The sequence below is a fragment of the Dipodomys merriami genome, unplaced genomic scaffold, assembly GCF_024711535.1.
Source record: "Dipodomys merriami isolate MVZ:Mamm:240054 unplaced genomic scaffold, mDipMer1.0.p SCAF_44, whole genome shotgun sequence".
NCBI classification, from domain to species: domain Eukaryota; kingdom Metazoa; phylum Chordata; class Mammalia; order Rodentia; family Heteromyidae; genus Dipodomys; species Dipodomys merriami.
Genome location: NW_027206002.1, coordinates 8,590,646 through 8,613,114, shown reverse-complemented (window position 1 = coordinate 8,613,114; position 22,469 = coordinate 8,590,646). Strand labels below are relative to the sequence as shown.

The following is a 22,469-nucleotide window of genomic DNA, read 5'->3' as shown; positions in this document are numbered from 1 at the left end:
TCAGCTCTCCGTCTTCTGTCTTTTCTGTCCTGTTCTTCTGCTCTCTTTTTCTTTAACTTTCTTTCATGTGCTCCCCCTCTTCTGACTTTTATCTTTCTCCTATCAAGTCTGTTATTCTTGTACATTGACCAGGCCTCAGATGAAAGCTTCTCAAAAACACGTTCAGCTCCCTAGTTTCACTCCTTCGCCATGAAAACGTTTACAAGTGAGACTCCATTCAATAGTTATTGACTATTTAATTTGTATTTTCTAGCTATTGATCCTTCCAATCCATGTTTGTTTAGAGTTTTCCTTTACTTCATATTTGAAATATGAACCTGGTTAGCTTGTTTTTCTCTTTTAGCTCCTGAGGAGAATATATTAGACTCTTAGATCTCTACATACTCTACTCTATTTTACCACTCTGATCTTGAAAAAAAGAATTCTTCCTGCGTATTGTATTTTTATGTCCTACAAAAAAAGTAAACTTTTCAAATAGTGTTACACTATCCCCCGATATCTTCTATCATTCTAGCTACTGGACCCAAGCTTCTCCAAAGAGAAATTTTATACCTTCTGATGCATTATGTGTTTCTGCACAAACAAGTCATGATGAATTTGCACATGGAAACATTTCTTACATTAGTCTCAAATTTCAGCTTATCACAGTTTTCTATTTTCTGAGGATATTCAGAATAAAATATCCTTGTCTGTTGCATGGTTGTTACCTTTTATGAAATCAGACTTTTCTCATAACAAAGAATATAGCAGATGTCTTTTTCTTTTAAACGAAAGTAACCTAGCTTAGATCACAGATTTACTAAGAGGAGACTTTCACCTACTTAGACTCTAGATACAATCTTTCAGGTACTTTCATCTATATAATCTTTTCATCTGAAAACAAATCAGTCATGTCAAAAAATAAAAGGTCTGTTTTTCAATAGAAATTTACTGTAATCCATGTCATCCTTAAAATACCGGAAATGTATAGGAAAAGTGAAATTAAATGATGTATTCATGAAGGAAAAAATTATGATAATTTTAAATTATACTAGCCAGAAATTGTACTACCATGATTTTCTAATTTGATAGCTGATTCTATTTTTATCAATGTCTTAAAAATACATCTTATATTAAAATTAGTTTTCTAGTGATTGATAATATTAAAATACATGCAAAATATTGATGACCCCTTAATAAACACTTCTCACTTATCCTTTAAGGATTAAAGATACATTTTTGAAGCCTCTGAGACATTAATGAAATTTTACAGCTTCATGCCTACGATTAAAGATGCAACACTTTTTTTTTTTTAAATCACTGTAGAGCTGAGGATGTAGCTCAGTGGTAGAGTTTCCTGAGCTTCACAGGGTCCCTGGTCCAGTCCCTAGCTCTGCAAATAACTAATCTGAAATCCTTGCTACCTTTTGGTTTTAAAACCAGTGTTTGCATTCTTAAGCTTCTGTGCTATCAAAATGCTTTCTTACTATTGACATTAAATAGTTTCAACAAGTAATTTGGAGACGATGTCACATCCGTGCTGTTTCGGAAGTGGCCCCTGCAGGACTGTGAATGCTGACTTCCTTCCTCACTGTACTGGTTTTTCCTCTAAGATCGATATTTTGATTTGGCTTCATTATCTTTAAGTAAATGAGACTGTTTGGTTATTTTACCCACGGATAATTCAAATTAGCGTGTAATTTCTGGAAATATTTAATACTGTGGTTATATGTATACACATTAAGCTCTAGTTTCTTCTCAAACAGAAGCTTATCAATATAACCAGTTAACTGGTATGCCAAGAAAAAAAATCTTAGTACAGAAAACTGAAATGTGAGTTCAAATGCTTTAAAACACACACGCACACACACACACACACACACACACACACACAAATGCCATCTCTCTCATTTACCTTTGATCCTAGAGGTAATGGATAACTTAACAGGAAATAGTAGATCAATACGTAATCTACTAAAATAAACGTTTGAAGCCATAGAATCAGAACTGTCCTGTTGGAATTCAGCGTAAACAGCAGCTCCCTAGGAAGATGGCAGAGTTGATAGTCTGGAAGCCAGAATGGTGTCTCCTTCCCATCCCGCACAATCATAATTATTAGAGAGAAAGCAAGTAAATGTAGTCCCTTCGCGCATCAGGGTGAAAATTGTGTATCTGTCTTTCAATACGTTTCAATAGGTGCACAACATATCAGCACATTGAATGCATATTAAACTATTAACAGTAGGAGTAATTACTAACCTACATGCTACTCTGCTACTCTTATTCTACCCTTGCCACTTAAGGGAAAGCAAGGCTGTAATCGTAATGACTTCATATTCTTCTCTAAAACAAAAATAGGACTTACCCCCCAATCCTGGTCTCAGGCGATTATCATAACCATCTAAGAGTCGGTCCAAAATCCTGGTGAAGACAGTGGTGTTGTCTTTAAGTTCATCTTGTAACGAGGGCTGTTCATGGCTGAGAAAAGCATAAAGAGAAGCTAGGACTCAATTATACATTTCAACCAAAACCTCTGTTCAGTTAAAACCTTTTTTAGATTTTTCCCTGCTTTCTTTTCTATTGAGCCTTTGAAAATTCCTTCTGGAGAATTAAAAGAATATCCATACTATAACCATTAGCATATCCTCTTTATTCATGATAGGCTCTTTTTTTCTATTCCTTCTAAATATGGGAGGAAAGTTATAGGAAATGAGTTCTACTCAGACTGAGATCTAATTTCTCAGTTCTCAGTGCGTTCGTTATGTTGCCATATATGTCTTCTCTGTATAAACAAGAATGTCAACACTGTGCAAGCAGAGACCAAAGTTTTAAAAATACCTATGTAGAAGGTAGAAGGGAGTTTTGAAAATAGTTGAGTTTGCTTTTTAATTTCAGAGGTAGCAGAACCTCAACTTTTCCCTATTAACAACCCTTTATCCATTTTCTGTGGCCTTGGGCTTTGGTTGTTGTTTTGATATGATATTTAAGAAAGAAACATTCAAAACATATTTCTTAGGTTCATTATATTTTAATCAAGGTGAAAAGTCCCCCTTCCCCTTCAGAGTTATGATGCTATTTTAAAAAGTTGTTCAAATCTCCAGTTAATGTGCATCCTCTCTGGATGTAGGCATAGTCGTCTTTTAAAAAGACGAAGTTAATGCTCCACTGAACTGTAGCACAGTTTGTCCTAAGACAGCATTCATGGGCAAAGCATGACGTAGAACTCAAGTTTGTTCAACTTGTGCGTGAGACTTCATTACCATCCTTCTATAGACAAAGAAATGATGAAATGACTCATATCTAAATATTTCTGTTTGAGGTTGTCGCATATATCTCTTATCATTATTAGTCTTTCATTTACAAACTTCAGAGTGACTATAATTCAAATATGGTGTGTTTCTTCTATCAACTTTAATACATCTTTGCTCATGGAATGGTATTTTATATAATGATTAGCGTGACACTTCCAAAATCCTTTGAGAGAAGCGTTTTCTATCTTAGGATGGATCACTCGTGGTGACAGATTTCAATGACAGCTCTGACCTTGAATTTAAAGTATGCAGGGTGTAAACTAAGAAAGGGCCACGTTATCTGTAACTTTCCATTTTCTATTCAACACACTTTTTTCCTTCCCTCTTGTGTGCTTCTATGGTTGATAAGTACAGGAGAAAATGCATCATTTTCAATCAGAATTCACTTATTTGGTGGGAGCAAGGAATACAATCGATTATCATTTCAGAATTACTGTTGTGCAAGTAACTAATTTTGTATGGGCAAGATGCAGTAATCATTTTTCAGATGAAGTTTTCATTGAATAAGTTTTGAATGACATTAACTATGTGGACTGTATGTCTATGAAGCAGTTTTCATTCTCCTAAACAACATTAATGCCACACATTTTGTTAAAATTGAACATCTTGCTATTTTTCAAAACCTCAGATTTTCAGTTAGTTCTGTGACTTCCAGTACATCTCCCTGGCAGATGACAGCAGTAAAGCAATAGATAGTTTTCTGAATGTGATTATTTCTACAAACTCATTGTCACAAACCTAGCTGCCATGCAGGCACTTTTGAAGGATATTGGAAGGTCATCTTGATAAAGGTGGAAGAGGAATGCTAGGACACCTTAAGCCGTAGAGAACTTCTAAAAGAGAACTCAGAACGCAACGTGAAAGGGAAGGGGAGAAAAGGTGAAATGGGGTGACACGCAAAGTTGCTAAATTATTCATACAATCCTTGGAGCCCAGGGTGCCTAGTCCCTTCACCTGCGTCTCCTTTATTTTTCACAACTTATGTAAAATCCAAGTAATGTGTCTCTCTCTGTATTTTGTTGTTTCGATGTTGCTTTTGCCAATTGGCATTCTGACACAAATGCTCAAAATTAGCCCCGTCTGCCCCCCAAAAAAGCCAGCTCTTCCATCATATGCGGGAAGAAACCTTTCTTTTATATGATTTCCGAATCAGATTCTTCCTCGTTTGGATTTTTAATATACTATGTCACATTGTAATTGCCACTGAACCTTCGGGAAAAAAAAGCTCAAGATTACTTATTTGGGAATCAACAGTCTTGCCAGTGTAGAGTGTTCCAAAATGAATATAAATTTTGAAGAGAAATGTCAGTTGCAATACCTGATTTTGATTGCACACGAAGCATGGTATAATAAAACGCTGATCACTACCTCCACCTACAGGTCGTTACATTGGTAACACTTCATACAGTCTTTCAGAAGCACTGAAGACCACTTAACGCCTCGAATTAGGAGTACCTGACACTAATGTATGACCCGCTCCTTACAGATTTACCATGCATGATATTAAAAATAACAACAGACAACTTCTCAATTAAAAAAAACCTCTTAAGCCCACATCCTTCCGGGTTATTCCATCTCTCTACCTTTAGTTGAAGAGTTTACTTTCCTTTTCTGGGGAAGGATGTGAGGGATTTGCCATCTGTGCAATCGACAGATTGAATTTAAGGACTGTCGAAATAGGCCACACAGTAAATATTGAATAGAAGAAGGAGAGTCTTTCACCTTTTGGACCATATTCCAGTGCTTTCATCTTCTATTCTTGATTAGATCATCAGGAACTATTTCAAATGCGGTTCAACTTACACATTTTTTGTTTCTCATTCACTTTTCTGGGTAGCGTAACTAGAGCCGTTTTCTAAATCTGTGGTTCATATACCCCACACGTATGGCTTCTGTCCCTGATGGTTTGCAGGCGTGACATACACATGCACTTGTGCAGGTGTTAGCTTAAACTTTCCGCCTGCGGCTCGGTGCTCTCCACGACTGCCACGCGATTGCAGCACGGGAGGAGTGCGGACGCTCACCCAAGTTCACTTTGCCCCATGAACCAGCGAACAGCGGGTTCCCTCGGTGACAGTGGCTCACCAGCACCGACCGGAGGGGCAGCCCGGGCTGCTTCCCGTGCCTTCTAGGGTGGACAGGAGGTGATGCCTCGCGCTGTGACCTAAACTAGAGTTGGTTGAATTCCCCTTAGTCACGGATTCACCCACGGCTAATTCCTTCCCGGTGGTGGCCTGCGGGGCCAGGGCCCGGCCGCCGCGCCCCGCCAACGTAAAGTAAGGTAAAGAGTCCCACCTTCTTCCCGTGAGCGCGCTGAGAAGCAGGGTCCAGGCCCAGAGCAGGTCGGAGAGGCCCGGGCAGCTCTTCATCCCCGGCTTCGGCGGCTGAAAAGTGGAGGGAGGCGCGTCAGGCCCCGGGCACTGGCGGCCGAGGCCGCGCGTGCTCGCCGTGGGGAGGCGGCCGCGCTGGCGCCGCGCCCGCCCCGCTTCTCCACCGAGGGTCCCCGCGCGCCCCGCTTCACCGAGGGTCCGCGCCCGCCCGCTTCTCCACCGAGGGTCCCCGCCCGCCCCGCTTCACCGAGGGTCCGCGCCCACCCCGCTTCTCCACCGAGGGCCGCGCGCCCCGCTTCTCCACCGAGGGTCCCCGCGCGCCCCCTTCTCCACCGAGGGTCCCGCGCGCCCCGCTTCTCCACCGAGGGTCCGCGCGCGCCCCGCTTCTCCACCGAGGGTCCGCGCCCGCCCCGCTTCTCCACCGAGGGTCCCCGCGTGCCCCCTTCTCCACCGAGGGTCCGCGCGCGCCCCGCGTCTCCCGCGCCTGGCTTTGAAACCACCGCCGCCGCCGCCAAGCCACGCTGCCATGCCTCCCAGCGCCGCGGCGCGCGCTCGGCGGGGCGCCTGAGCCCTGCCCGCCACGTCCCCGCGAGGTCGCGGCCTCCGCCCTGGCCGCCCAGGTCCGCGCTGGGCCCGGGCCAACCGTCCGCAGCCGGTGTGGGCGCGCGGGGCCGGGGGCGCGGGGCCGGGCCGCACGCCCAGACACACTGTTGCACGTCCGCGCCGGCGTCGGAGCAGGCCGAGGGCACAGCTCTGACACGCGGAGCCCGCGCGCGTGCTCACCGGCGGGCACGCACGTGCACACGGGGCTGCTGGACGCCGGGCCCCGGGCACGGGTGGGGACTCGCGGGCGGCGGAAGGGGCCCGAGCCTCTGGCTGAGGTGCGAGCAACCGCGGTCGGGTTGGTGGATTTCGGCCTGGTTCTGGCCCGCGGAGGGGGGCTGGCGGGTCGGAGGGGGGCTGGCCGGGGGGGCTGGCTAGGGGGGCTGGCCGGTCGGAGGGGGGCTGGCCGGCGTCGGGGGGGGCAGGGGGGTTGGGAGCCTGCGGCCGGCGTGGACAGTGACAGCTCACGGCTCCCGTCCCGCCCAGGGGCTCGGGCCGCCCTCCCGGCGGGGCCCGCGTCCTCCCCGCGCCGGGGTCTCCCGCGGGCGCCGGGGGGCGCTCCCCACCCCACCCCGTCCTGGTCCGGGGCCGAGCGGAGCGGACGGCGCGGGGCGGGACGGCGGGGGGGGGGGCCCGACCCACCCGGCCCGCGCCGCCGCCGCGAGGCCGCCCCGCCTCGCCCGGCACTAATCCCGGACATCTGTCGGTCCCGGACATCTGTCGGTCCGGCCGAGCTGCCCTCAGCCTGGCGCGCGTGGCTGCTCTTCGTCAGTAAGGGGGGGAGCTCCCCGAGGGACCCTCGGACGGACCCCGCCGCGCGCCGGCGCCCGCACCGGGACCCGCACCCGCCGCGCCGCCCGAGCCGCGCAGTGGGAAAGTTTCTCGCCAGTCGCCACGCGGGAGTCGGAAGCCGGCCCGGGCTCGCCGCGCGCCCCCCGCCGCCCCGCCGCCCGCCCGGCCCCGCGACCCCGCCACGGCCGCCACGGGGGCCGCGCTCACGGGCTCACGGCGGCGGGGGGACCCCCGCGGGGCGAGACGGACGGCGCCCGGCGCCGCGGGGACCCGAGCGCGGGGCCGCGTCCCAACTTCGGGCGATGCCCCCCCACCCCGACCCACGCCCCTCCCCAGCTCACCCCGGGCCGGGGGAAGGGGGGGGGAGGACAGACAGACAGACAGAGACAGGCAGACAGACAGAGACACAGACAGACACAGAGAGACCAAAACAACATGTCACCACCCACCCCGTGGGAAGAATTCAAATGTGCCTAAGAAAGGAGGAGGGAGAGAGAGAGAGAGAGAGAGAGAGAGAGAGAGAGAGAGAGAGAGAGAGAGAGAGAGAGAGAGAGAGAGAGAGAGAGAGAGAGGGAGAGGGATCCGAGCTGCCCGCGGCTGCAGTGTGGAGCCCGGAGAGCCGCCCGCCGCCCGCCCGCCTCGCCGGCTGCCCGCCCGGCTCCCCGCCCGCCCGCCCGCCGCCCGCGCCCGGCGTCGCTTACCTCGGGGCCGCGGCGGGCACCGGATCGCGGGGAGAGCAGCCGGAGCCGAGTGCGGGCGGCGGCGGCGGCGGCGGCCGAGCCCGGAGTCCCGCGCGCCCGCGTCCCCGCGCGCCGGGCGGAGCGGAGCGCAGAGCCGCGCAGAGCCGCGCAGCGCCGGCCCCGGGGCGGCCTCGCCCGGCCTCGCGTCGCCCCGCCGGTCACTGGGCGCCGGCCATCGTCACGGCCGCCGCGGCGCGTGAGGAGCTCGCCCGCGAGTGCGCCCGCCCGGCCCCGCGCCGCGGCCCCGCGCGCCCGGCCCGCCGCGCCCCGCCACAGTAGTAGAGCGTCCCCGGGCCAACCGGATGTGGAATAGGCGGTGACTTCATGCCAGGCAGATTTTATTTTAGAAAGGAAGGTGGCACCCGCCGCGCGGGCGCGGGCGCCGGCCCGCCCCTCGCCAGCGCCGGGCCCGCCGCTCGCCCCGCGCGGCCCCGGTCCGGGTCCCCTCCTCTCCCGCGTCGCGCGCCGATCCCGCCGGGCTCGGCCGCGGGCGGGGCGGGGACGGGGCGGGGCGCGGCGGGGGGGGGGCGCCCGGGATCCCAGGCCCGGCCGGCGCGTGCCCGTGCACGGACGGCTCCCCCCTCCACCCCAGCCGGTCCCCCGGCCGGGCCGCGCACCGGAGGCCGCGGGGCGCACGTGCGGGGCGCGCGCCGTCCCCCGCCCCGTCCGGGCCTCGCGCACGCGCGCGCGTCCCGCGGCCCCCGGGCCGGGTTTCCCGGAGCGCGCGCTTCGGACCCGGCTCGCCGTCGTCGTCGTCGTGGTGGTGATGATTACGGAGGCCGTCGCGGTGGTGGTGGTCGTCGTTACTCCACCGGGAGCCCTCCCCCCCCCTCCCGCCTGGCGCCCGGCTCAATGAGGCGTCGGTCCGTCCGCTCGTCCGTCAGTCTGTCTGTCTGATCTTTGCTGCTTAAGTCATGTCTGGGTCCGGAGGTCACGTCTGCCTCCCCACGGCCACTCCCGGCCCCGATCCCGGCCGCGGACCCTCGACGTGGGGTGGGTGGGCCGGGGAGGAACGTGGACGTCAGACACCCCTGCTTCCCGTCCACCCCGCCCCGCCCTCTCCCTCTGTCCTTCTGTCCTCCTCCTCCTCTCGCCTCGTCCCTCCCTCTCTCTCCTTCGGTCTTTGTGAGCCCTCGGACCCGCCGCCGCCCGCGCTGCTCTGTGACCGGCCCCCGCTCGGCCCTGAGCCTCCGGCCGAGCGCTGTCCGTTCAGCACCCGCTGGGCCGCCGCCGCCGGGGCTCCGGGGCCGGGGTCACGTCGGGGCTCCGGGGCCGGGCGCGCGCACCCGCACGGCCCACGCGTGTCCCCTGCCGTGCCCGGCTCCACGAGTCCCGGTGCCCCCGCGCGCCCGGACGGCGCAGGCCCGGCCCCGCTCCCGGGCCGCGGAGGCCCGGGGAGTCCCCGCGGGCAGTGGCCCCCATGGCTCACGGGGGAGGACCCCGCGTGAACATCCGGGCCACCGCGCCGGTCTGTCCCGCGTGCCGCCGCCCCGCCCCGCAGGGGCGTCAGTCTGGACGCGAGCGTGGCAACGCCCGGACTTCCGGTGGCCAGGAGGGTCGCGAGCCCCGCGAGCCAAGCAGCCCCTTTGCACGCGGGCCTCGGACTCCGACGCGGGCCGCTCCCCCCCTCGGCCCCCCGAGCTCAGGCGTGAGCGCAGGTCGGCTGTGGGCGCCCGGGCAGCGCCAGGCCAAGGCTCAGGAGGCCGAAGGCCCGGAGGTCCCCACAGCCCCTCAGAGCCGCTGACAGGTGGGTGTGATGGCTGCGAACACGCGCGGCCGGAGGAGGAGATTCCCAGACCCGGATGAGCGGAAGTAGCGTGCTTTTGATTGTCTCATAATAGTGTCTCACACAGCCGTTGAAACCATGTTTTATGTGTGTATGCATGTATACATAGGTATGTATATGTATGCGTATAGACGCATGTGTATATGTACACACAAACGTATGTATGCATGTATATATGTATGCATCTGTGTGTAGATGTGTATGTATGAATGCATATGTATGCATGTGTGCATAGGCCTGTATATGTATGCATGCATGCGCATGTACGCATGTATGCATGTGTGTATATGTATACACAAATGTATGTATGTGTGTATATATGTATGCATCTGTATGTATATATGCATCTGTATGTAGATGTGTACAAATATGTATGCATGTGTGTATATGCCTGTATGTATATGCATGCATGCATGTGTATATGCATGTATGCACATGTGTGTATGCATGTGTATATGTATGCATGCACGTGTGTGTGCATGTGTGTGTGTGCATGTGTATATGCATCTGTGTATATGTATGCATGCATGTGTGTATGCATGTGTGTATATGTCCATATTGTCTCCTCGGTGTGTGTGGCCTTGCGGAAGTCATTGTCGAAGTGGTTGGCGGGTCCGAACGATCGATCATGGTTTAATGATGGAAACAACGTGGGAAAGAGCCTGTCCCCACCCCCACCCCCGTTACCGGTCATTGCGCGAGTTACAGATGGGGAGATGGCGCCGGTCCGCACCGCACCGTGGGGCCTCCAGGCCGCCGTCTCTTGGCCGTTCCCTGGCGAAGCGAGGTTGGGACCGGTGGCGGAGGCTCTCTGGTCCGGTCTCTCCCCCGCCCTACCGGGGACAAGTCGTGCAAAGCAGGCCTCTGGATGTCCATCCCCGGCTGGTCCTTCCTTCCCCTGCCTTCCTGGATGGTGATGGTCCAGCCCGGCCCCGTGCGGGAGGTCAGGCCCACGCGAGTAGCTCCCACGCCTCTTACTGCCCTCCTCTCCCACGGAGCCGGGAGCCAAGACCCTCCTATTAGTAGATTTTGGCAGAAGGCATTTGAGGTCAAACCTGGGACCAGAAATCCTGCGGAGGCCTAATAGCTCTGCATCTAGTGCTCGGTCTGGAACATTCTGCTTCCCCTGTCGATGTTCAATGGCAGGAAGCCCTGACCTAATTGAAGAAGCAGTGCTGATTCTATTCAATAGAAAAATGTTTTCACTTCTCCAACTACATGTGAACCAAGTGGGGAAAAATAGCAAGAGTGTTCTCCTCTATTGGGTGCAGTTTTGTGTCATTAAAAAATAATTTGGGGGGCTGGGAAGGTGGCTCAGTGGTAGGGCGCTTGCCTTGCATGCATGAGGCCCTGGGTTCGACTCCTCAGCACCACATAGGAAAAAAGAAAAAAAAAACGGAAGTGGCGCTGTGGCTCAAGTGGTAGAGCGCTAGCCTTGAGCTGAAGAGCTGAGGGACAGCACCCAGGCCCAGAGTTCAGGCCCCATGACCGGATCCCCCCCAAAAAAAATTGGGTTAAGGGAAAGAAATAAAGAAATAATAAAATAATAAGTTTCAGCCAGAACCTACAATACAAAATGCATGGCTCAGATGCATGCATTGAACGAATGTCTTAATGTTGCTATACTGTGTAACACGGTTACCAAATACATTGACACATGTACATGTTGTAGTGGAACATACATACATACATACATATGTATCTATGAACATTTAGTTTGCTAGTTCCAATAGTTATAATTCAAGCCAGCTTATTTCATGAACTAAACTACTGTATTTGAAAAATGGTCATTCCTTTATAATTGACACTGAAGTAATAGATTCATTGGGAAAAAAGTAAAAATACTTGTGATTTAAGAATAGAGTAATGACTAGGTGCGACTACTTAAAGATAATAAATAAATCGAATTTTCTTTTTTTCTTCTTCTTCTTTTTTTTTTTTTTTTTTTTTTTTTTTTTTTTTTTTAGTTGGTCATGAGGCCTGAACTCTGGGCCTGGGCGCTGTCCCTCCGCTCTTTAGCTCAAGGCAAGCGCTCTACCACTTGAGCCACAGCACCACTTCCAGCTTTTTTCTGTTTATGTGGTGCTGAGGAATCAAACCCAGGGCCTCGTGCATGCGAGGCAAACACTCTCCCACTGAACCGCCTTCCTAGCCTGAAGTAGGATTTTTTTTTATGTTAATCTAGACACTTTCATTATCTGGTTAACTGAGATAAATATCACTTAAGATTAGAAGCATAGTTTGGCATTTCCACATACTGAGAAACATGATGAATATAAAAATAAAAACACAAGCAAAATCCCTTCCTTGTTTGACCCATAAAAGTTTTCCCATTCCAATGGGAATGAGAGTTTGTTTATCCCAACCATGATGGTGGAGCTCCCCAAATATGTAATGCTTTTATGGTTCTTGTAGAAAGCAAACTCAGTTCATTGTGGCACAGTAAGTGGCTAAGCTTGAATGGAAGTGATCCCAGAAGTCATCCAGCCTCAGCTTCTCCACACCTCGTTTTCTCATTTTCTGACATTTTTCTAAGTAGTAATACCACCTCGTATTCTACCTGTGGCATTCCACGGGAAAGCAAATGTTCATCGCTTAGCTGTCCAGTTCAACACCTAAAAGGTATCTCATGAATGGAAATTTCCCTTAGTCTCTTCTCTCCATCAATTTCTTCTTCATCCAGCATTTCGTGCACTATTTATAGCACATTCCTATACCCCAGGACCCACGTTGTACATAAAAAAACAACTGACACACAAAATCGCCAATCATCAGGCAAGTTACTGGGACAAGCTACTTCTTTAAGACCACCTTATCCCTAGGACTGTATTCTTACTGATAAGATGTGCCAAGAAGAAAAGTAAATCTCACTACCCGTTCCTTAGTCATAGTATTTTACATAAAACCCAGTCCAAGAAGAGAGTACGTGCGGATACACATAGCCAAGTACAGGAAACACGCCCTTCATGCTACTCCAGTCATATACTCCCCCCAGGATACATCTGCCGCCCTGTTGTTTTCTCCATAGGATGTCAGAAAATCCACCAAAAACTATCGTCTGTATATGGGAGCCAGAGATTATTTAATAGCTACATAAGTACCTATACAATGCTGCCCCTGATGGCATCTTTCAGTTTCCTGGTAACCCAAATGTCACCCAGATTCAGAAATCTCCTTGTCACAAATATCAAGCCCATCCACTCAAGCAAATAAATGTGTATTTATTCAGAGTTAGGGAAAGAATAATAAAATGGTGGTAGGAGCAAGAATTTGTTTTAAAGTATTGAGAAAGAGCCAGCACTTGTGGCTCACGCCTATAATCCTAGCTACTCAGGAGGCTGAGAGCTGAGGATCACGGTTCCGAGCCAGCTCTGGCAGGGAGGTGTGTGAGACTCTTATCTCCAATTGACTAACAGAAAACAGGAAGTGGTGCTGTGGCTCAAAGTGGTAGAACGCTAGCCTTAAGCAACAAAAGTCAGGGACAGCACCTAGGCCCTGAGTTCAAGCCCTATGGCTGACGAAAAAATAATTTTAAGTAAAATAAAATATTGATAAAGTATAAGTAAATTTCCAAACTGGGGAAGGTTTTCTAAAATTATTATTAGCTCTGTAGATTCACTCAGGAGCTTGAAACCTGTGGTCTTAAGGAAGGTGAGAAAACACAACATGCTTCAATTTTTCATTATTCTAGATTTGATGTTTTAAATTGCTCCGTGCCACATGACGAGGGAGAAACATTTATTCTCTATTTTTATGACTAAGGCATTTAAGATGTGACTATCTTTTTTGTAAACTTAAAGCATATGTGGATGTATACCTTATCTCCATAAATTCACTTTAAACTGTAGAAACATATATTTATATCTACTTTTCTTTTCAAGGTAAATGGAATAAATAGATATTCAATCTGTAATGCATGAAGTATCAAGCATGGAGCAAAAAAAAAGGATCTGAGTTAGACAATCAATTTAGAGAGATTACTTATCAGACATAAAAAATAGTAGATCTATTGGTTCCAAGAAATAAATTGAGTTGATTCAGCATCTTCTGGCATAATTATGGCAGGGCTGGTTTAAAATACTTGAAGTCTAATGTGGTTTCATTAGCCTGTTGGACTTGTACATTCAAATATTTGTTTAAAATTGTACAACAAAAAAATAATGCTAACCTTAAAATAGCATTTAAAACATGATTCATCATGCCCTGAATGGCCACAGGATTTGGGAAAAGGATATGAAACGGAAGGATTTACTAGAACAAAAATCAAGAATTAAGACACTAATGCCCCATCTGTTCAGTAGTTCCCACTCCCTGATATTTACAATAATTGTGCTCTGTGGAAAGAAATTAAAATGGGCTTGTGGATATGGATTTTTATTATGATTGTATATGAATGTATTGAAATGTAATTCATGCCCTGTGTTACATCTAGCTAATGCAAATAGCTAGATTTTATTTACTATAATTTGTAACTATGCAAAAGAAGTTTAGCCTACCCTATTATAATAACATTAAGAAGTTTTTAAGAGAAAAGCTAAAAATATGTGTGTAAATATGTAATATTCTCATATAGATATAGATATATGTGGACAGATATATAGATAGATAGAGATGGACAGATTTTTAACTTCTCTCTGTATATAACATGTAGCTCCTGTGTATAACATATAGCTTATATAGAGAGATACCCCATTTTTCCTCTCTATATCATATATCTTAAAATGTATATACCTATATATGCTATGTATTTACAGAGATTGTCAGTTTCTTTCTAAATGTATGATATATATATATCTCTAGAGAGAGCACGCATGTGGTATAGAGTGACTGATTCCAGCTTCTATCACTCTCTCTATATGAATACATACATACATGTGTATATGTATATGTATGTGTATATAAAAGAAACATTTTCAGTCTTTCTCCATATATGTCATATACATATCACATATATGTTACAAATAAGCTGATACATAAGCTTGTGAAGAGGAAAAGGAACTGAATAATTTTAAAAGACTCTTGTCACTTTTGCACAATTATTTACGAATAAGTCATGCAAATTTCAGAAAAAGACCGATTTTTATGAGAGCTTTGAATTTTACTCAGAAAGAATTGATCTGAGTAAGAAAAAAATAATACAACCTCAGAAACGCCGTAGCCCAAGGCCCAACAACCAGATACAAATACCTATATATGTCCTCCACTTGCAACTGTGCATAGAGGTGGCAGAAATAATTGCCTTTGAAAGATGTGAAGAGTGATTCTGAGAGTAATGGAGCGGACTTTCTGGTAGTCACTACTTACACACTCCAGTAGTAGAATCCAATAGAAGGTAGACCATTCTTAAACTCCTTTGAAGGAAATGACAGGATGAATTTCACGGTGACACTCCTTTCTTTGTGGAGATCAGCAGTTACTCTCTAGCAATGATATACCAGACATAGCACCAGTTTTCCCCACACAATCCTTCATTCTATTCTCAGTAGTGCTGCTTTCCGATAAAGGATCTGCATGGCGTATAAATCACAGCCTGGATTTGAACCCAGGCATGAATTGTGTTACTGCCAAACATTTATGATCATAACACAGTGGCAGTAGTAGAACTGTCAAGAAAAAGTTGAAATTATTTTTTGATGACAAATATTAAATATTTTCAACAACAACTTTGTTAAGACTTTAAAAAAATAAACGCTTAGGAAAGCATTCTTACATAGTATTTAGATATTTATTTTTATTTTTTTATTAGAATACATTGATAGTCCAAGGGAGTTTCATTGTGGTGACTCCATAGACACATAAAATATATTTTGTATTTAAGAAAGAATTTGGAAGTGGTTCTTTCCTTTTTCCCCTCTGTGAATTGTTCACTGTCTGGCCACTTCTCTGAACTTGAGTTTCTTTGGAATAAAAACGAGGCCTCATTTTCATTGTATATTGAATATTTTAAGACCTTAAAAATTCTCGCCAATTGGCATCCGTAGTCATTGTTAAAACTATTTCTACATTGCAGCAGTTTGTCTGTGGAAAGGTGAACTTTTCTCGGAATATTTCTTAGCATCTCTATTTTGAAATCAAGATCTTGGGCCTGCTGATCGATTTGGTGGAGGCTGTAAGTTGAGCAGACACACTTAGCCAATATTTATCAAATACCACTTGACCATTGCGGGTTTTCATCATATAGCTGCAGCCGGAAGCAAAGAAGCCTGGGCCTTCTAGCACATTAAGACATCAAACACTTAAGACTTGAACTACAGGTTTCAAACCATAACCCAAGGACAGGAGATGAAGAATTCTCTTTCTCCCCAGTGCCTACTCAACTACTTTTCCAACAAGATAATGTAGGTTTAGTGAAACCAAAAGAAATTTTACACTGAAATACAAAAAAGAAAAAAAAATGGAATAGAGCCAGGCACTGGTGGCTCCCACTTGTATTCTTAGTTACTCTGGAGGCTGAGAGCTGAGGATCACCTTTTAAAGCCAGCCCAGACAGGAAAGTCTGTTAGGCTCTTACCTGCAATTAGTCACGAAAAAGCTGGAAGTGGAACTGTGATTCAAGTGGTAGAGTAGCAATCTTGGGTGAAAAAGCTCATGGGCAGAGCCCAAGCCCCGAGTTCAAGCTCTAGCACCAATACAGAAAAAATAGAATAAATGGGCTGAAAATATGGAAATATGAGTCGATCAGAGGATGAGGGAAAAGGTCCACTCGGGCTGTCTTACTATTTTTTCTGGCAACTAGAAGGGACATAGCTGAAGCAGGAGGTGATTCAGAGGACCCCAGAAGGCAACACTGAAAGACAAGATTATTTTGTTTGATTTTAGCAAGTTCTAAAAGAATTCAGGAATACTCTTACAGAGGTCTTCCTTTATGCCATTTCTTTTCTTTTGAGTGAATCATAGAAGTATTCTAAAATCCCCATCAAACACAAATACCAATGATGGTGGCACTGAAAACAAAAGAAATGTACATTTCTTGGTCTCAGGTCAGTTTGAACCACAAGTGTGCTGATAGTTCTTCGAAACTACGAACGTGGATTAAAGCCAGGATAGAGACACCATGTCGGCAAAGCAGCTCAGCTAGTCTGAGGTTCTGCTCCTTCTCCTCCTCGTTAGCTCTGTGAACCACACACTGTCGTCGTTCTCCCAGTGACCTTGAGAGACTTTCTACCTCTAGGAAAACTAGCTGTTTTACAGATTGAACTGTCCTAAGTTAGTCTGACAGCCATATGTTTAAATCATGATTTCAGTGCCTGGAGTAATATTTGTCAGGCTCCCAAATAAGTCATTGAATTCAGTCGAATTGCCCTGTGGCTTGGAGGAACACGGGGAAGGTCAATCAAGGTTCAGAAAGCCTTTGTAGAAAGCTTAAGGAGGGCTCAAATACAAGCCCTGCTTTCAGACAGAATGGTATCTGTTTCTTATATATAAAGAAGTCCTGGAAAATTACAAAACAAAAGAAGGGAGGGAGGGGGGAAGGAACAGAGGAAGGAAGGAAGGAAGGAAGGAAGGAGGGAGGGAGGGAAGGAAGGAAAGAAGGAAGGAAGGAAGGAAAGCTCATTGTAAAATGTGACTAACTCTCCTAAGATTTTCTGAAATCAATGCATAATTGGACTATCAACAACATGTGAGAACAAAGAAAAAAGAAAGAAAGGATAAAATCCAGCAAGTAGACTATTCATGTCAGCGCTTATGAGGCACCAGGAAAATGTGAAAAGGAAATAAAAGATTTTTAAGAAGTGTTTTTTTTAATTTATAGGACTTCCTCTTACAACAATGTAAGTGACTGCGTGAAATTTGACAATTGTGGGCCCCAAATTCTCTTGACTTTCCTTCCCTTTGAAATACAGTGCTTGCTGTAAGTTTTCACCCCTTTTCCAACATACATTAAGACATAAAGAGAACCACAGTTCTGTGAATACATTAAGTACTACGGAAAAAATGAAATTTTATACAAAAATCTTTAAAAAATTCTGAATCATAGAATAATTATTATTTGTTCATATGAATTTTTATTTAAAGAGACCAACTTCCTTTGGTAGGTCATTGCTTTTACACAATTCCCAAATCTAAATCCAGATGACATTTCCTCATTTAGCATCATACTACATTTCAAGGCAAGCCTGTGTTTAAATTTATAGTCCCACAGTGTCCCTTTCTATGGTCAGCTGCAGAATTCCTATATGTATTTATTGCCTTGGCATTTCCAGAAGTTATTTCATATATAATCTTTAAAATACATCCTGGACAATTTTTTACTTTTTTTTTTTTTTTGGTCCTGGGGCTTAAACTCTGGGCCTGGGCGCTGTCCCTCAGCTCTTCAGCTCAAGGCTTGTACTCTACCACTTGAGCCACAGAGCCACTTCCGGTTTTTCTGCTTATGTGGTGCTGAGGAATCAAACCCAGGGCCTCATGCATGCGAGGCAAGCACTCTACCACTGAGCCACCTTCCCAGCCCTCTGGACAATTTTTTAATTAGACTTTTTGGAACTAAGTTGATTCAAAAATTCTCTCAAGGAGTTAATGTGAAGACAGTAATTAGAAGGAGGGAGAAATAAGACATAACATTTGCTGGGTGCCAGTGGTTCATGCCTGTCATCCTAGCTGCTCAGGAGGCTGAGATCTGAGGATCACAGTTCAAAGCCAGCCCAGTCAGGAAAGTCCATGAGACTCTTATCTCAAATTAACCACCAGAAAACCAGAAGTGGTACTGTGGCTCAAGTGGTAGAGTGCTTGCCTTGAGCTGAAGAGCTGAAGGACAGCGCCCAGACCCAGAGTTCAAGCCCCACGACCGACAAAAAAAAAAAAAAGACATATGTTTTATCCAATACTAAAATGTACAGGAAACTGCAGTAAATAGAACTGAATAGTGTTATTAGAGAAAGACGTGCAGCTATAAACTATTTGTTGATAGATCTGAATGCAGAAACAGACACGTGTTTATATGTGAGCATTTTACATGAATAGATAGCTTTCTGAACTAACGTAATTTATTGGTTGATACATGGAGTGGATCATAGACTGTGTATCAGAATAAGCTAACCTGAAACAAAAAGTGAAATACTAATTCAAATTGGATTCAGACTGGGAAATGCTGACATCAGAATTGTGACTCCAGAGTCCGAATTGTGGTTTCAAGGTCAGCTTGGGTTACATAGTGACAACGAGGCCGTTCTGGGTAGATGATGAGACTCTGTCTGCGCACACACACACACACACACACACACACACACACACACACACACACGAGTTATACATATGAAGATATGCAAACACATAGAGGCAATATAAAATATAGGTACAGAACAGCATACGATTTACGTACATTACCTGCTCTCAAGGATTAATTCTTTACATTTTATCCTTTTCATATGGTGTGATTTCTCTTAAATGAGCATCTGACTTTTAATGACATGAAAGGAAGTGGGTAGGAGTGTGATCTCCGGGGATCGAGGGTTGAGTCAGGTGGTAGAGTGAAGTCCAGCAAGCTTGAGGCTCGAATTAAACCCTTAGTGCTTCCACAGAAGAAACTATGTGTTAGGGAGATAGATGCTGTGTTCACTTGTTTTTCTTATTTGCAAAGACGAGTTTGTTATCATTATCACCGGAGCGAGCTGGCTTCTCAAGACTGCTGAGATGTCAGGCGCTTCTAGCCGCGAGGAGGAAATGGCAGAAGCCTGCTAGAAGCTCAAGCTCACCTTCTTCGTCTTCTTAATTATATCATCATCCAGGAGTAACACATCTCTTCAGAAACGAGATAACTCCGTTCAGAATCTCAGTCACTACTCCAGACACGATTATAGGCCCACTGTCAACACAGCAGCAAAGAATGGGAAAATATAGGCTGTCAATTAATGGAAAGGATATATTTGAGCAAGAAACACTCTGGTTCGCACTATAAGTACCCGATTGTTTTGGGTCTTTTTTTTTCTTCCAGGATCACTGGTAGGCAACATGTAGCTACTTCCTTTTTACGTTTCTTGGAGGAATCATTTTATGACTGTAAATCCCATAAGGTGCTTATGTTTAAGTACGTTAGCTTTGTGTTCATTGGTGCTAGAATTCTTCAACTCGTTTCCTGTCTGCCAGGTCTAGGTAGAGTGTTCCCGTCTAGTCATGTAGTTCTCATCATTTGATTGTTCTCAATGAGTCTTGTTTCCTGTAGTGAAGAGCTTCTAAGTTGGGCTCTGCGGTTTTGTACAACCATTTATGCAAGTGAGCAGTTACAAAATTCTATCAAAGATATTCTTTGTTCCCATTTGCCAATATTTTTCCCACACAGCCTCAGCAAAAAAAAAAAAAAAGCAAGTTTTAAAATAGAGAACAAAGTTAAATGTCTCAAATTCCTTTGTCTTCATTCCTACAAAACGTACCACATTAACTCAGTATTTTATGGAGAAACAGTTAACCTTGTCAAGAAAAAAATCACTATAACTCTTCTTATATCATTGTTCAAAGAGAGCTAGTACTTCCATTGATAAATATGCACTTTGGACACCTATTTTTCTAGGTCCACAGAAAACCAAATTCAAGTATTGGTTGATAGTTTTTCCATGGTTTGGTGGCCATTGTTTCTAAGTTTATAACTTTGCTTATGCTGTTTCCCTGTTGACTGGCAGGCAAAGTTAGCCCCATTCCTGAAACTATAACAGGAGCATATTAGCTTGCAAATGAAGTATTCTATACTATAGAGCTCCTGAGCCTACATAGACAAAGTGAGCAGAAAATAAAGAACTCAAGAAGGCAGAGAAGTCAAACACAGCTTGCGGTTCCCTTCCTCTTGCATAACACAGGCTTGCTTAGCACCAGCTCACTCACAGACTGGGAATCTACCATAGTACAGGTGTGACATTCACACGGTCCAGCACTGGCTGCGGCTGACATTTTCCCTCCTCCTTTGCTGCATACCTATTACCGATCAGAGATGAAGCCAAACATGCTATGAATATGTGTTGTGATTCCAGATGGTTTTTTTTTTTTTTAATGTCATGAGCGGAAGCTTCTTTCATTAGGTGGTCAAGAAAAGTCTCTGTGAAACAATGATGTCTGATCAGTGGTTTTAGGTATGGAATTTTGAGGAAAGAACATTCCAGAGGACAACAGCATGGAAGGGAAGGAAGGAAGGAGAGGATTGGGGGAGGGGAGAGGGAAAGGAGGAAGAAGAGCAGGAGAAGGAGGAAGGGGAGGAAGAGAATGGAAGGGGGAGAAGGAGGGAGGAGTATGGCACCATTATTTAAAGCCCTGATTGATGCGACTCTGTTCTCATAACTCAATGTTGCTCCTAAGGCAAGGTCCACTGATTACACCCCGCCTCCATCTTCCTGAAATTCTTCAGCCCCTTCTCCAGCCCAGAATCTTTATCTAAATGTGAAATCCCACTTCCCCACTCCCACCCCTCAGGTGACCAGCACCTGAGTTCCTTCAGGGAAGCTACACCTGGCTGAACCGTTAACCTGTACAAGAGATTCCCAGCACCAGGACGTTCCAGGCCATTCCCAGACTCTCCAGCTACCTGTGACCCTACCCCTACCTACGACCCGACTTAAAGTCCCTCCACCCCGTCTCTGCTAACCTCCTCAGGTCTCCATGGTGTCCCTCTTCAACTTTCCACGAAGGTTGATCTGGTCTGTCGAGTCCACTTTCCACACTCTTTCTTCCTTCTAATATCCCTGTGACTCAGTTTCCTACCACTGAGGACTGAACAAGTTTAGTTCCTTTGTACAAAGAGAATGTAAAGCCAAATAGCTGGAACCTAGTGAGTGGCAAGAAAGGCAGACCTGCGGGAGCCTCTCCTCCCATTTCTGTAGGAATCAGCTCCGGCTGAAACCACATGGGAAACACACTGTCTCTGGCCCTTTAGGAAGTTAAATGCTTCACTTTCCTTAGGAGTTTTTAAAAGACATGAAACTTACAGGTGCTCTGCAGATTCTAAAAGGGTTTCGTATACACTGCACAAGGTAGGAGTGTGGATTTCTAGAGCAAAATAAGAAAGTCTTTCCTTATACACCTCTGGAAACAGAGATAACTACAATTAGCAATTTTCACCCCAGTTGCTACTGACACACGCATACTTTTAATGCTATTAAAGATCACAATATAACTGTGAGGTAAAACCGGAGAACATTCGGGAAGGCTGAAGAGGGGGGGAAGGAGGGCACTTCTATGCCAAAATCTATGATCAAAGCCTCACCTACTTTTCCAGGCTTCAGAAACACTCGTGCAATACTCTGATGTTTCAGAGATAAGAGACTGCAGAGCTCAAAAGTAAAGTCCTTTGCTTGATGTTTCCCAGCTAGAGGATACCTGAGTCGGGACTTGAACCTGGAGTCTGGTCTCCAGAGCATCCCCCAGTGTTCGCATACCAGGCAGCCCACGAGCCAGGGCCGCATCTTCGTGCTGAAGACCGCCAGCCCTTCTGCAGATGGCAGCTTTGTCATCGGCTGACGGAGAACTGGATTCTCTGCTGCTCTACCGTCTTCTCACTGCCCGATCTCCTTGTCTCTTCCTATCCGCAGCGAAGAGGGCTTCCAGTTTCCCAGAGATCACCAGTCCTGGCATGGAGAAGCCAATGAGAGGAAGTCAGCAGACGCGTGCATCGAGCATCAGGAGGGAAGCCAAGGTAATTTTCACTGGCATTCTGTCATTTACACTCCTTGTTACAAGAAATCCGAACATGCCCTTCCTCTTAGAAACAACCCAGCAACAGCTTTATAAGATTAATAAGATGCATAATCTCACACACCTTGAAATTAATCACTTTATAGCTTGATGGTTCTTAGAAACATTTAAATTAATGTCCACTATTCACAGATGAGAAGAACAAATGTGACAGAACAGTTAAGTCATTCACCATCACATAGTAAGAAACAGGAAAGTTTTTAGCAAATAATGTCCCCTTAGGGAAATCAATAAGCCAGGAGTCTGCCTCCACGCG

General features: G+C 46.6%; 1 protein-coding gene and 1 long non-coding RNA gene across 3 annotated transcripts in view; one reads left to right on the top strand and one right to left on the bottom strand.

The window, feature by feature from the left end:
- Gabra1 (gamma-aminobutyric acid type A receptor subunit alpha1) overlaps nucleotides 1–7,814 on the bottom strand; it is a 46,480-nt gene extending 38,666 nt beyond the window's left edge. The window contains exons 1-3 of one of the 2 annotated variants that reach the window (XM_069993951.1): nucleotides 7,717–7,814; nucleotides 5,586–5,674; nucleotides 2,345–2,457 (exon numbers count right to left, since the gene is read on the bottom strand). In XM_069993951.1, coding sequence (XP_069850052.1) covers nucleotides 2,345–2,457; nucleotides 5,586–5,659 — 187 coding nt within the window. In that variant the 5' untranslated portion in view covers nucleotides 5,660–5,674; nucleotides 7,717–7,814. Of the gene's footprint in view, nucleotides 1–2,344; nucleotides 2,458–5,585; nucleotides 5,675–7,356; nucleotides 7,379–7,716 lie in introns of those variants that run through there. The other variant, XM_069993953.1, reaches the window with a different exon arrangement.
- Nucleotides 1–22,146, top strand: part of LOC138808007 (uncharacterized) — a 386,844-nt gene extending 364,698 nt beyond the window's left edge. Inside the window, exon 6 of the long non-coding RNA XR_011366366.1 lies at nucleotides 22,051–22,146. This is a non-coding gene — a long non-coding RNA (uncharacterized lncRNA). The remainder of the gene's footprint in view (nucleotides 1–22,050) is intronic.
- Nucleotides 22,147–22,469: the final 323 nt, after the last annotated feature.